Source organism: Pholis gunnellus, assembly GCF_910591455.1.
Source record: "Pholis gunnellus genome assembly, chromosome: 20".
NCBI classification, from domain to species: domain Eukaryota; kingdom Metazoa; phylum Chordata; class Actinopteri; order Perciformes; family Pholidae; genus Pholis; species Pholis gunnellus.
The window spans coordinates 346,281-360,870 of NC_136547.1; the positions used below are offsets into that span (position 1 = coordinate 346,281).

General features: G+C 40.3%; 1 protein-coding gene across 1 annotated transcript in view; it reads left to right on the forward strand.

Moving 5' to 3' along the window:
• Window positions 1-960: 960 nt before the first annotated feature.
• pde1ca (phosphodiesterase 1C, calmodulin-dependent a) overlaps window positions 961-14,590 on the forward strand; it is a gene marked incomplete at both ends in the record, with an annotated part of 35,171 nt that continues 21,541 nt past the window's right edge. Inside the window, 7 exons of the mRNA XM_079181106.1 lie at window positions 961-1,045; window positions 3,041-3,091; window positions 3,686-3,845; window positions 5,007-5,120; window positions 6,368-6,550; window positions 9,727-9,793; window positions 11,825-11,941. Of these exons, the coding sequence (XP_079037232.1) occupies window positions 961-1,045; window positions 3,041-3,091; window positions 3,686-3,845; window positions 5,007-5,120; window positions 6,368-6,550; window positions 9,727-9,793; window positions 11,825-11,941 (777 nt within the window). The remainder of the gene's footprint in view (window positions 1,046-3,040; window positions 3,092-3,685; window positions 3,846-5,006; window positions 5,121-6,367; window positions 6,551-9,726; window positions 9,794-11,824; window positions 11,942-14,590) is intronic.

Consider the following 14,590-nt stretch of genomic DNA (forward strand, 5'->3'; position numbering starts at 1 on the left):
AAGTGATCATTCAATGACACCTGTTATGCTTTCCATGTCATAACATGTTAAAATCATATCCTTTGTAGAGTTTTGTAAGGAAAACACATTTAGATACCGTTCCTCTCTCCTTATCTCATCCAACCTCACTCTAAATTCCTACATTACAGTAAGCTGCAGATAATAGTCACAACAAAAACTTTATCAGTACTCTAAAATTGATAAACTACTAAATGTTTTTATTACTTGAAAGGAACTACATTTTTAAACAAATTGCCAAGCTCTAGCAGATATCATGCTGCATTATGGTACCACAGCAGTCACCTTGACAGGTTCCCCCAAAATAAGTTCAACCTGACTGTGTGTGAAGTGGTACTCAGAAAGAAAGACCTCACTAATAGCTAAATTCCTGCCAAGTCTCCATGAAGGTGTTCCTAGAAGGATGTGTGTGTGTGTGTGTGTGTGTGTGTGTGTGTGTGTGTGTGTGTGTGTGTGTGTGTGTGTGTGTTGTGTGTGTTATAGGCTGAGGAAATATTTTGGGGATTGAGTGATTTACACAAAGTCCATAACATTTTGACATCGGACACTATGTATAGATACACATGTTACAATACATAGCCTATATGATACAATTATGTGAACAAGTGAACAAGGAGGAGACTTTATCATAGAAGTGGTACACCACTGGGGAGAAAGAGACACATATCTGCTGCTGAGTCAGCTGTGAATGATGGAGGTTAGAGAGACACAGAAGAGAGACGGAGTGAGAGCTGCTGTTGTGAGTGCTCTAGCAGGATCACACTGGCCTTGAGGGACGAAGAGCAGGGAGGAGGAGGAGGAGGCCAGCATTCACCCTAAACACGATTGCTGAAAGCTCCGCAGCAACTCCAGCCTCCAGCGGGACTACAAGCACTGCCAGGGTTACAGAGGAAACAGCCCCCGCTAACCCACTGACAGATGGAGTGCACATCAGGAGCCACCATGACAGAACCAATGTCTAAAAAACAGGGATTTAAAAAGTGTCGGAGTGCTACTTTCAGTATTGATGGCTTCAGCTTCACCATCGGTAAGACACTCTTTGTTTCAGTGTGTATGATGCGTGTGTGTGTGTGTGTGTGAGAGAGACAGGGGGGCTTTGCTTGGAGCTGTTGCTGAACAGATGGTGTTCTTTACTTATAATTGAATTCTAGCTGCTCACCTGGTACATTTTCCTCCGTCTGTATGTAGCGTGTGCTTCAAGAGAAACAAACAAATAGAAAATATGTTTCTGTACTGACAGCTTTAAAGCAACAGTTAGTAACTTTTATGAAAACAACGTGTCATTATATCCTGACAGTAGTACACGAGACAGATAATCTATGTAAAACCTCTTTTACAAGTTTCCACCACACCCGAAGGAAAACTACCAATCTACCTGGCTTGACTGTTTCCTACATGGAGGCGGGTCACACATTTTCTCATTTTACAGCTAATCAGTAATTAAAATATGTGTCTGAAATAGGCAATACAGTATTTTGATCAGCATTGCCTAGTTTGACGGTTTGATCAGAGTTCGCGAGGTTCACGAGCAGTGATTGACAGCTGTGTTAGAGACTCCAGGCTCTGATTGGTTGTTTTCCTTTGGGCGCAGTGAAATCTTGCAAATGCTATTATGAGAACTAAGAGGAGGCCGAGGATCCTGATTATCTGTCACTTGTACTACTGACAGGTGAGCCACATAGAGGACTGAACTACAAAGCAGGCCCTCATACCAGCCTACCTACCAAGGGCAACTCTAAAGATGGATGGAAGTCTGGGCTACAGTGAGACTTGTCTGATAGAGTCTAGGTTTAAGAGGTCTGTGGGTAAAAATAGATCTCAAATGAATGAAAAAGCTACCTGCCAAGTGCAACAGAACTCTTGATGCCATCCAGGTTTCCTTCATTGACAAGCCCATCAAGACCAGAGCTGCTCTTTTGCCATTTTACAGTGTGTCTGTGTTTACTGACTGCTGTTTCTATGGGAACCGGAAGAGATTGGGAAGTGACTGTGACATCATTTTGACTGGTGTGTTGTCAGTTGTTAGGGTGCGGCGCTCTGGGAGTCATTATCACTAATGAAGTGGCTGTTCTTGATTTCCTCCTTCACTGCCTGATTACAGCTGTACTCCCCTCCCCCATCACTTTCACACACACACACACACACACACACACACACACACACACACACACACACACACACACACACACACACACCATCACACACCCACACCCACACACAGGCCAAATCCCAATGTCCCCCCTAAACCCTAAGCCCTGAACCCTCAAGGACTTACTGACGTCACCTGGTAAGTGGTTGAGTGTGAGAGACTGTGAGGGCTTGAGATGGTGTAAATATGAATGGGACAGCACTTTGCTGCAACATATCACGTTACCATGAAAACGAGAACAAATATGATGTATAATTGTGTGTATTTATTTTATACTTTGTACTCCCTGATTGGACTTCGCGGGAACGCGCCTCAAAGTCCGTGAGTCCGTATGGGGGGACATTGCTCATTCTGGGTGGGGGAAGGTCAGGTGTCCTCCTGGGCCATACATTATACTTTATTTTTCCTGGTAAAGCTCACGGTGACTTATTTTCTTTAACTTATTCATTCTTTTTTTTCTTGTCTTTTCATTCTGTAGTTGATTAATCCTAAATGGACTTGGTTGGCCATATGGTATCCTTCGTGCTAAGTATCACAGACAAGCAAGGATACTGACATAACTGGGTGAACAATACATTTGAAATATAGGATTTCTGGTTACTGTTTGTGATTAAACCTCTGCACAGGTTGATGTTGGGTAGAGCTATCCTGGGAATGAACATGAGGTCACTAAACTGAATGTACTAATGAGAATTATAAAGATGAAGGTTACCCCACGGTAACACGTGCACCAGGTGTCAAACAAACACCTGAGAAGATGTCTGATCAGACAAGCGAAGTGATGCTGAACCATGGCTGTTGGCCTTTAAACTTCTGACTTAAATTACAAATGAGAATGTAAAGTGAAAGAAATTCAAATTCTTTTCTTTTCAGTTGCCAATGAGGCGGGGCAGAGCAGCCGCTATCCAGTGGCCCGCTTGGCTCGTGAGTTTACCAAAGTTCACCCTTTCTCTATTTCAAGTTGTTATTGTGATGTGTGTAATAGAGACGAAGCCAGGGCGTGGGTTTCGTCTACACATGAGGGGCCATTGTATTTCAGATCAGACATTAATCTGTCCCTTGCAAAGCTGTGTAAAAGCGAGGTGACACTGAGCCAGCAGTCAGAGAAAGACGCTGAAGTCCAAACAGTCAAATAACTGTAGACTACAAAAAGTTGGCCTATGGGCAGTCAGAAAATGTTACCTTTATTACCTATTATGACTTCATTCTTGAAATATTACAACTTGCTTCTCGCAATAATATGAGTTAATTCTCTGACTCTCAGATTTGTATTTTTTTTCCAATAGTGGCCCTAATCCTCCGTCGTAGTTGACGGATCTTATTCTCTGACTCGTGGCTGTATGAGAGCAGCTTTTACTGTGTTCCCTCCAGTCCACCTCCTGCAGCTGTCAGTCTATTGAAGCGCTTCCTCTTCTCTCCGTTTTATGGCTGTAACCACTGCTTTTGTGGTTGATTGAATGGAAGCATTGATGTTGTACACACAAATGCAAGCAAAGTTTCTTTATGAAAATTGTTCAGGCTCACGGTCCCAGAATGTACTGTGCACCGCCGTAACAGCTGGCGTTGGCATCAGTGAACACAAAGGAATTTTGATTGACCCGCGGAGCGCAGAAGAGATCCTGGCGGATGTGCTGCCGATCCCTGATGCCCCCGATGCCATGGAGAAGACTGCTATCAGGTCACCCTCACACACACACACACACACACACACACACACACACACACACACACACACACACACACACACACACACACACACACACACACACACACACACAGAAACACAAAGTGACAGACATAAACTGGGCTTTGGTTTTCCTTGTCACTTTTGATATGTGCTATGTAAATGTATCATCCACATGCCCTATGAAGTTGTGATGAAGTGAAATGTGAAAGAGGAGCTTTGCTTGGTGCTGCTGCTTAAAAGATGATGTTCTTTACTTAAGGTTTGGTATATTTGAAACAGAAACAGGTCTCCAAATCTACATTTGGATGAATATTATGCAACCAAATAAAATTGTTTACAGGATACTCAACCTTCACATAATTATAATGCATGTTGTTTTATGGCGTTCAGCCGGTTACACTTGTTGTCTTTATAATTTTTCACAGTACATTTTGTTTGTATGCCTTCTGGCATCTAGGATAAGGCAACAAACAGCGTGTTGAGCATAAATGCCTTTGTGCGTGCTCGTAGCTTGCCATCTATGAAGGCTGGTGGTACGATGCCATACGAGTATAAACAAACTTTACACCTCCTGGGTAGAAACAACAGAGCTACAGCCATGCTAGCAGCTCTGTGGAGCACAGCAGTGCTTTGAGCTGAATGTTTTGGGTGACTGTGGCTAAGTGGAGAGCAGGGCCGCCCTTCAATCAGAGGATCAGAGGTTTGATCCCTGGCTCTGCTCGTCGCATGTCGATGTGTCCTTGAGCAAGACACTTAACCCCAACAATTGCTCCCGTAGCTGTGCCTACGGTGATAGAATCTGAATTGTAAGTCGCTTTGGATAAATGCGTCTGCTAAATGACTGTAATGCTAATCTCTGAATGCTCACAATGACAATGCTAACATGTGATTGTTTACCATATTCAGAATCTCAGCTAACATTTACATTTTCAGGTGACATGGTCAAAGTCTTCAGCAGTATGTGCAATGGTCAAACATGAGATTGGGTATTGTAAGATGAGGCGTTAAGATCTTTACATTATGGGTCAAAGGTTAAATACATCATCTCAATGTAAGGGGCGGGGTATGTTTCTCTCTCCCCTGAAATCAAGCATTTGGGATTGTTTAAATGAAGTGTTGATGCTGATACTGGTGTGACGCTATGTGTTGCAGGTTGCGCTGTCTTGTAAAGCAGCTGGAGAGGGGTGAGGCTTCTGTGGTGGACCTGAAGAAAAACCTGGAGCACGCCGCCTCAGTCCTAGAATCCCTATACATAGAGGAAACCAGGCAAGGAGATGTCAGCTCAGTTCCGCTTTTATCAAATAATCCTTAAACATGTACTGTGCTATACAAAAAAATCATTTTTTGTTTGACAAAGAAGGGATTTTAAAAGGCCTATCATTAGTTATGGACTTTTGAGCAGTGGTGGAAGAATTATACGTACTTAAAGTATCCAAAGTGTAGTATTGTATTTATTCACTCTTATAATATTGGATTAATAATGCTGATAAATAATCATGAGCTATTTTTTATTACAATTTTAAATAGCATTGTGAATTTTCTAATCTGTAATGAATTATCTATCATAGGCCGCTGTTCTTTAGAAAATCTTCAAACTGTAGCTGTCAATGAAAGACTAAATAATGTCGTAGATTGTAGAAGAGTAAAAGCACAATGATGGTAATACTATTTGTCAGTTGCGGTTTAAACACTCAAAACTGAAAGTTGGCCCCTCCTCCCTGGTTCACGTACACCCAAAGCCCCGCCCCCTGACCACCGTTAGGGTTCGGGTGCTGGCCAGCTCATAAAAGCCAACCCGAGATTCAGCTTAGTGTTTTGCCTTGCTACATTTGTTTATACTTTGTTTTGGCTGCAGGCTGCAGCGTTACTACTTCAACCACATTTCTCAGTAGTGTGGCGGCAGCATCAGTAGATTAACACTTTTATTGAGATACCGTCCACACAAGCTACATTTTCTTCAGCATTCTGAAGATCAGCAGAGCTCTCTGATTATATTAATCTGTTATGCACTGCAGTACACTGTACATCAGTGAAAGGCAGGTGGATATAGTAGTAATGTGCATGATTGTTAGAAATGAGTGGCAATATACATTATAATTTCTATCATTAATTATACTATAATATGATTATATGAAGCCTATGTGTATATTTATATTATAATATATTTTTCATATTATTAATGGCACCGACATGACTTCAAAGTAAAAAACAGCTTTGATGTAGTTAAATGACTTACCATGTTGCTGTTCCTTAGCTTGCTACATATCTCTGGGGGTAGTTTCAGTGTAGTGAAGCTTCATTTAAAGTAATGAGTAACTGGTAGCTTAGCTCAGTATGCTTTCCAAGTAGCTAACCCAACATGTTTTACTTATTACTTATATCCATCTACTTTGCTGATGAAGTTAAATCATCAATCAACAACTGTGGAGAGAAAGTGTGATAAATCCACGGTGCAAGTAAAATGATCATTTTTCCATGACCTTTAGTTTTTTGTGAATGTGTCTCTCCTGCAGGCGGCTGCTGGATCCAGAGGACGAGCTGAGAGACATCCGGTCAGACTCGGTGCCGTCAGAGGTTCGGGACTGGCTGGCTTCCACTTTTACCCGGCAGAGGGTTCTGATGCTGCGCCAGAACGAAGACAAGCTACGCTTCCGCAGCATCGTCCATGCAGTGCAGGCTGGCATCTTTGTGGAGAGGTTTGGCTTGTTTCGTGCACTTGATGTAACAGTCATCTGGGATTTTAGGCCGTTAATAATGATTTGGTATCTTTTATAAACAATGTTTGAAGGTTTTCCCCATTTACCTACCGTGTACTTATTCAATGATATAATATGAATTTAGGTTAGTATAAAAAGTGCATTCTCTTATACACTGCCTGGCCAAAAAAAAAGTCGCCACCTGGATTTAACTAAGCAAATAGGTAGGAGCCTAGGTTCAGCAACAGTATGTGCTCAAAGAATGAGGTCAGCTGACTACCTGAATATACTGAATGACCAGGTTATTCCATCAATGGATTTTTTCTTCCCTGATGGCACGGGCATATTCCAAGATGACAATGCCAGGATTCATCGGGCTCAAATTGTGAAAGAGTGGTTCAGGGAGCATGAGACATCATTTTCACACATGGATTGGCCACCACAGAGTCCAGACCTTAACCCCATTGAGAATCTTTGGGATGTGCTGGAGAAGGCTTTGCGCAGCGGTCAGACTCTACCATCATCAATACAAGATCTTGGTGAGAAATTAATGCAACACTGGATGGAAATAAATCTTGTGGCATTGCAGAAGCTTATCGAAACAATGCCACAGCGAATGCGTGCCGTAATCAAAGCTAAAGGCGGTCCAACGAAATATTAGAGTGTGTGACCTTTTTTTTTTTTGGCCAGGCAGTGTATATGATAGGGTTCCATACACCGCCTTTTAGATTTCAGACTTTGCTTCAGGTCCCAAGTATTTTTGGAGTGCTAGGTGTTACGGATTTAATGTTCCAACAAACCACCAGGAAACAAGGTTACAATCACTTTTGCTGTTTATTTAGCCAGGAAGTTATTTGAAGGCGATTGCTTCTGATTGCCCTGGTTCTACACAAAGAACAAAAGACCACAATATCTTGTTCAAATTATAACGTCAGCTTTTAAATCATGACAAATAATTTCCATTAAAAGGTAACTTAAATATGATCTATAAAATATAATTAGCTTAACATGTATTTCATCATAATATAACAAACAAATTAGATCAAAGATGATCTTAATCATCTGAAATACAACATAATCCCAATAATAGAAATAAAGTGCTAATTACATGGAAAGTAATTCAAAAGATACAAGGAAAACAGCAACAAACACTCATTCCAGGTGAAGGTGTTTGGAGACAAAGAGGAGGAAGGCCTCATCTAGGCCTCTATTTATGAGTTGGGAGGTACTACCAGAAGTGTAGTGAGCCACCACTTGGTGCCTCTTGTGGAGAGGAGGGCTAAAAGCCTGGATGCGTATTGTTAGGACTTTATCGATACTAGTACTCATCGATACTGCTTATTGGTTCAGTTCCTTATTCAGTGTGGGTTTGTGGCACAACTATTAAGCCTGCAGGATTACAGACAGTGTACCAAAGCACACTGTCTGTAATCCTGCGGGTTTAAGTATTGTTCTTCAAATCGTTATTGTTGGAATGCTGTCTCATCAAAACTCTCATTTGGAGATTTATCAAACTTTTAACATTTACAGTTTACCTAACTAATGTCCTGCTCTGCCAAGTCTTTCCTCGTCTCGCCCACTTGTGTCATGGTGTGTGTACATCTCACTGGAATCAGAATACCCATATTTGATTGGCTGAGCTGCATCACGTATATCTCTAAGTCATGTGTGTCTGTGAGTCTCCGTTCACTAATTAGCTCAATCAGAATCACCTGTGCGCCTGCAGCCTGTTCATGGAGAAAAAGCAGAGAAACACCTCTCAAACAAATCCTCAAACCCCCATAACCGCAGCTCCTATTGCTCCGATATGAATACATGAGAGGAAGGGTGAGTTGAAGAGCAGATCATGTGAAAAACATTACTGGAATGACGGAGCCTCTCCCAGCTGTTAGCAGACTGTTGTGCTAGCAGGCGAGTGAGCTGTACCCAGCATGCAGTTCGGCGGTGTAATTTTATAAATGTAAATTATTAGTGTTATAAATTGTTTGTGACTGTTGTGTCGTGGTGATTTGCTCTGTTAAAGAGCGTTAGTTGTGGGTTGTTAATTGTTATAAAGTTATGACCATGACTAGGGGTCCCTCTCAATACACACAAGAAAACTGGCTCCAATGCTAAAGCCATTATCGGCAAACAATATATTTAGCTGCCTGTTGAAGACAAACAGCAGTTGATCCGGCTTGGTATGTGAAAAATTCACATGTACAGAAAACTGAAACCGTTATACAAGATTAAATCCAAGATTAAATCCAAGAGTATGGATCTTAAATGCAGAAAAGAGAGAAGCGATATCTCAATTGAACCTCAACGATACTACCGGTAACATCGGCATGTGTAGCTACATATTGCGACGTCTTCGGGCAGTAGAAGCCACACTGTCAAAATTTCTTGCGAAATTTTCTAGTTGATACTCTTATCGGTTCTTTTTGATTATTTTGTTAGAAAAAAGACAATTAATTAGTAAAGAATCAACATTGCTTTATGATTCATATGTAAACAAATAGTCATTCTTGAGCAGCAACAGAGGAAATGTTTAAATAACTCACTATTGTACACTGTACTATTTCAATGCCAACAACAAATGTACATTTGAGAACATTCCTACAGGGAGGAGTATATTATTATTATATATTAAGATATTTTTGGAGTTGAGAGCCTTGGTCATCTCCCTACAGTAAAGAAATTATTATTGTTCAGGTCTTTTGTCTGGAGTGGTAGTGGGACTAGCAGCTGCAAAATAACGTATAACACAAATGTATAACCACACAGCTGCTCCCCTTATTAATAACTATGTATCAAACAACTCAATACACACTGACAGACTTTGACTCTGTTGGGAAGGGGTGCAGGCCTTCAACAATAAACTGGGTAAAAGTCCTATGAAACTAGTTCACCCTCTAATGTGCCATCTTCTCTGTAGCTGATAGTGTGAGGGGACTTGGGCTGGGACTGGCGGTGGTAGAGGGAGGGGGGCTGGGACTCACTGCTAACTTTATAACCTATTGCTAATGTAGAAACTGGAGAGAGGAGATAGTGAATTAAACTTCTTTCATGGAACGTTGCTGAGAATTTTATTATTTTATAAATATTATACGTCCCAATTCCAAACCCTTTTTGCACATTTAAGGGATTGTTTTGACACTGTGTTGTGGAATATGTGTGTTGTATCTCTGTGACAGGATGTACAGACGAACCTCCAACATGGCCGGTCTTAGTTACCCCCAAGATGTCATCACTGCTCTCAAGGTATTAATGTATGTCTGTATGGTCATTTGTGTACAGTGGAAAACTTGTAATAGATTCATTTATGATAGGAAAATTCATTCCAGCATTTTAAAAATGTGTTTAGTACATAGGTTTGCCAAGCAAATGCTGAGTTTTAAAATCAATCCATTATTTAATTGTCAGGTGGAGGGCTGAATGAGGCTCTGGAATGGATGGCTGATATGGAATTTTTTTCACATCTGTATTCAAGAGTGTGTTCTTTCAATTTGAGAGCATGACTCAATGATTTCACTCCTGTTTTTGTGATGGTCTGCCTTTAATCCCTGTCCTCACACTCAAACAGTCCCAGTTTGCGCAGTGATTTCTGCTCAAACTATACGCTTGCACCCAGACATGTTGTTGCTTGCACAGACATCCTGCGCTCCAGCTTCAGCCCTTCTCCTTACACTGCTGCTTCAGTGTGCTTGTGAAATGTTTGCTCACGGATTTCTCACCTGCTCAGATTTTTGGGCAAAACTATCCAACCAATAGAATGCCAGTTGTAGTGTTGGCCAATGAAATGACCCCTGCCTTGTTGTGAGTGTGTTTGCATTACCTCTTAGAACGTTCTGGACAGGCGGTTACTCTGTAACCGTGTCCTCCACGGCTTCATTATGTACTTCCTTTGCTTTCTTTAGGGCTTTCTGAATAAAATGATAGTAAACCAGCGTCCATACATTTTCTTTTACTATAATAACTACCCCATCTGCTATTACTGGACCTAACTTTTTCATTTTGCGATAGCTGACAAGGATGCTGTTAATAAGCACGTCAACTCGCTTGTTGACTGCTGCACACAGAGAGCAAGACACTAGCTTTCTAATGCTAGCTGAAACGGAGGAGGTAACCGCCCTTCATACATCCATGGTCTGCCAACATTAACTATCTACCTCCCTGTAGCTCTAACGTAGTCTTGCAGTTCCCTTCGAGCTACTTGTTACAAATCTAGTGAGAACAGGGTTAACATTGACAAAGAAAAAAAGAACCAGATTAGAGTTTAGAGGGTATGATTTACTTTTTTTTCATATTTATTCTTGTTATTGTCTTCCCAAGATGATCCTCGTTGCCAGTGTTTTGGTACATTTTGTAAAAAGAAAAAAAAACAAGTTTAATGTAATCTTAAGTTTAAAGGTAAAAATGAAACCCCAAAGTATGGTTTGCATTTTGTATTACCTTGTTATTTGCAAGTGCCTTTATAATTTCAAGTGTTAATTGTAAAAAAGAATGTTATTTTATCCACAATGGTAGAGCAGGGTCGTCCTTCAATCAGAGGATCGATCCCGGCTCCGCTAGTCCATGTCAATGTGTCCTTGGGTAAGACACCGAACATGAATATGAAGGAGTGGATAGTCCTGATGCGCAGGTGGCCCCTTGCATGGTAGCTCCTGTCATCACATAAAACGGCTCATGTGCCACTCCCTACCGCCATAAACAGGTTGTCACTAGCTAGTAAGTGGACAAAGTAGGGCAGCATGCTGGTTTATATATTGACTGTCATTTTATTACAAAAGTAGTGATGAAAGCTCTATAATAAAGCCTTAGAGAGGGGAAGTGGATGAACCAGGTTAAAGAGTAACCGTCTCACAGCAACACTCTAATAAAGGGAACGCAATTTATTAGAAACTGTCACCTGATTCGTATCTGTTGCATTTAAAAAAAAAAAACCTGAAAATGTCTGTGTCGTCTTAAATATGTTTTAGTCATGAAGAACCAACAATTAGGAGGCCCACACACTCACACTCACACACACACATCCATATATTTTTGCAGGTGCAGGATAACAATAATCTCCGAGGAAGAACAAAAAACTTCCCACACACTGCTATCATGTTCCAAGTTGTTAAATTCTATATTGGTATGAAAACATCTAGACTAAATTGTAAGGGGTATTTTTTTGACTTTTTCTTATCTATGATACCTTAAAAAAAAAGAAACCATAGCAATTAATAACCGATGAACGGGTATATAGACATTCATGTGCTAATGAAACTTGTTTCTGTGTGTCTGTTCTAGCATGTGGACATGTGGTCCTTTGATGTGTTTGCACTGAACGATGCTAGTGGAGACCACTCTCTAAAATTTGTCTTCTATGAGCTGTTCACCAGATATGACTTGATCAATCGTTTCAAGGTATGCCAATAAACTTCCATTGCCTCTATCAGATCCTTCATATATGTGATTGTGTGTGCACCAACCCTTCCTCCCAACACGTCCAACAGTCAAATGTAAAAAAATGTATGAGCTAGAGCAGGAGTATGCAACGTTAGTCACACGTGCTACCACTGGCAGCAATAAGTTAGTTTCTTTGGAAAAGCTGGAATGCCCTATTAATCACATGCCAAATGACGTCTTTCACTTTAAACTGGAAGTTTTGAATTGCAGTTCGCCTTCTGTCATCATGGAGGATTATTGAATTTATTCAGGAAGTCCAGCCGAGACAGAGAGGAGACAGGGAAGCAGATTGAGAGAGAAAGAAATCATCTATTGAGTTCTGTCAAAAATGGATTTTCTATCAAATTACAATAGCAGCCTATGATTTGTTTGCTGAAACAGCAGCGATAAAATATTCCCTCTCCTCGGCAGAAGCATCTGAAGTTTTCCTTAGACCAACAGTTTAGTAAAAAAGTAAATGTAATTGTAATAACAGACAACCCATACAAAACTACTGAAAACTACCCATAAAACCTACCTTTACAGAACTTTTTCAAATTGTTCAGTTTTAGTTGACATTTGGTGTGAGACGTGTTGATGTTAATTTGATGTTCATCATTGAGGTCATAGTTAATGTTGGAGCTGAATGCATTACACTGAGAGGTGTTTCTAATATTTTAAGTTCGATCAGTTTGCTAAAACATGTCCAGCTAATTCTTGATGTAAGAGTACATATACTCTCTTCTTGCTCTGATTTATCTCTTCAAAGCTTCTAATTTGGGGGTTAAAGTTGATGATCAGACGGTGGGCATATTATTATATGCGGGTGACGTAATTGTACTCGCTGAACAGAAAATAGATCTGCAGACTATGCTGAACATCGTTGCAGAGTGGTGATGGAAATGGAGGATAGTGGCAAATCAAGACAAAACACCAATAGTATATTTTAGACAGAAATCATTGGTTCAATAGTGCTATCATACACTGACCAGTATAAATATCTTGGCATTACTCTTGACGAGCACATGACATTTAAAGAAGCTGTCAGTGTCCTTGATCAGTCAGCGGGAGGAGCACTGGCATCTGTACTGAACAAAGTTAAACATTGTGATAATCTAGGATTCCATACACAACTCTATAACTCCTGTGTCTGACTATGCTTCTTGTGTTTTGGTTTCCGTGACCACACAAGTTGTAACACTGTGCGTCACAGAGCTATTCGATCCTTCTTGGGACAAATCTGCTTTGGAATAGACTTGTGAAGATGTCTGATCAGAGACTAACTCAAAAGATGTTTCCTTAACATGGCCATCCCTGGGTTAAAGGTTTGAAACCTCTGTTTAATATGAATGATTTGTCATTAATTTTCCGGAACAGGTTACTTTGTGATATTCAGGAGATTAGGACAAACTGTTTCTCATGCATAGAGAAAAATGGTCTGTTGATATATGGCGTAAAAGTTACAAACTTATTGTGTCATAAAGAATAACTATAGTGCAGAACTATATGTGAAGAATGACTTAAACAAAAGACAACGATCCCGATGTGCACAGTTGCGCTCAGGAACATTAGCATTAGAGACCGGTAGGTTCATTCCACTCCAGAGGACAGAATATATTTATGTAAGCTCGGTGAAATTGCACTTTTAGTTTTACTGTCCTTTCTATGAGGACATAAGCTATGTATTCTTTAGTAAAATGACTTCCATTTATGTTGATTTCTTTTGCCTGGATAATTGTGAAAAACTTGGGTTGTGCTTCAGGAAAGGGACCTTTTTTTGTAGCAGATTTTATTTGCCAGGCCTGGCAGAGAAGGCAGAATATTGTAAAACAGAGTGGTGAGGTAAACTGTAACTTTGTGATTGAATGAAATTTAATGAAATGTGTGGCCATTGCAGCTGTACTTTTGGTGTCTTATAAACCCATGAGTTGATGGGCATGTTATGTGCCTTACACGAAAATAAAGATAGTAAAGATATCACCAAGAATGCCTTATCAAATTGTAGGTTTTATAAAATACGATGCTAATGCTAGCTAACGTTAACGTTAGCCGTTCTTAGCTGTTGGTATTCACAAGACAGATAAGCTGACTTACAACAATAAATACTACCACATGTTGTTTCTTAATATTGAAATCTTTATGCTGATTACTGTGGAAGTTAATAATCATAAAATGAACTATGTAGAAGCTACAGCTGAGGGAGCTGATGAAGCTGTATGAGGTTAATGTTACTGTTCAACATCCCATCCTGAACTCCATCATATCACCTCCAAAGTAACGCTGCACATGACTGTGTTTTTCGTTGTAGATGCAGCAGTGAAGTACTGTCTCCGCACAAAAAACACTCAGCCATGAAAGCTAAGGCTAACTTTGGTCTGTTTCTTGTAAACTATGGACTTCATGTCCTGACAGGCTGGGCTTTGTGCATCCCGAATAAAGTCAATAATTCTCCATGATGACAAAAGGTGAACAGTTATTCAAAACTACCAGGAAAACATGTATGCCCTTAAGTCTTGACAAACAAAATTCTGCATTAAGTTTTCAAATGGTCATTTTCGGGAAAGGTTAAAAGAGCACTCTGCACATTAATATAGCAGCAAACAGCTACTGTCAATGTAAAGATATAGT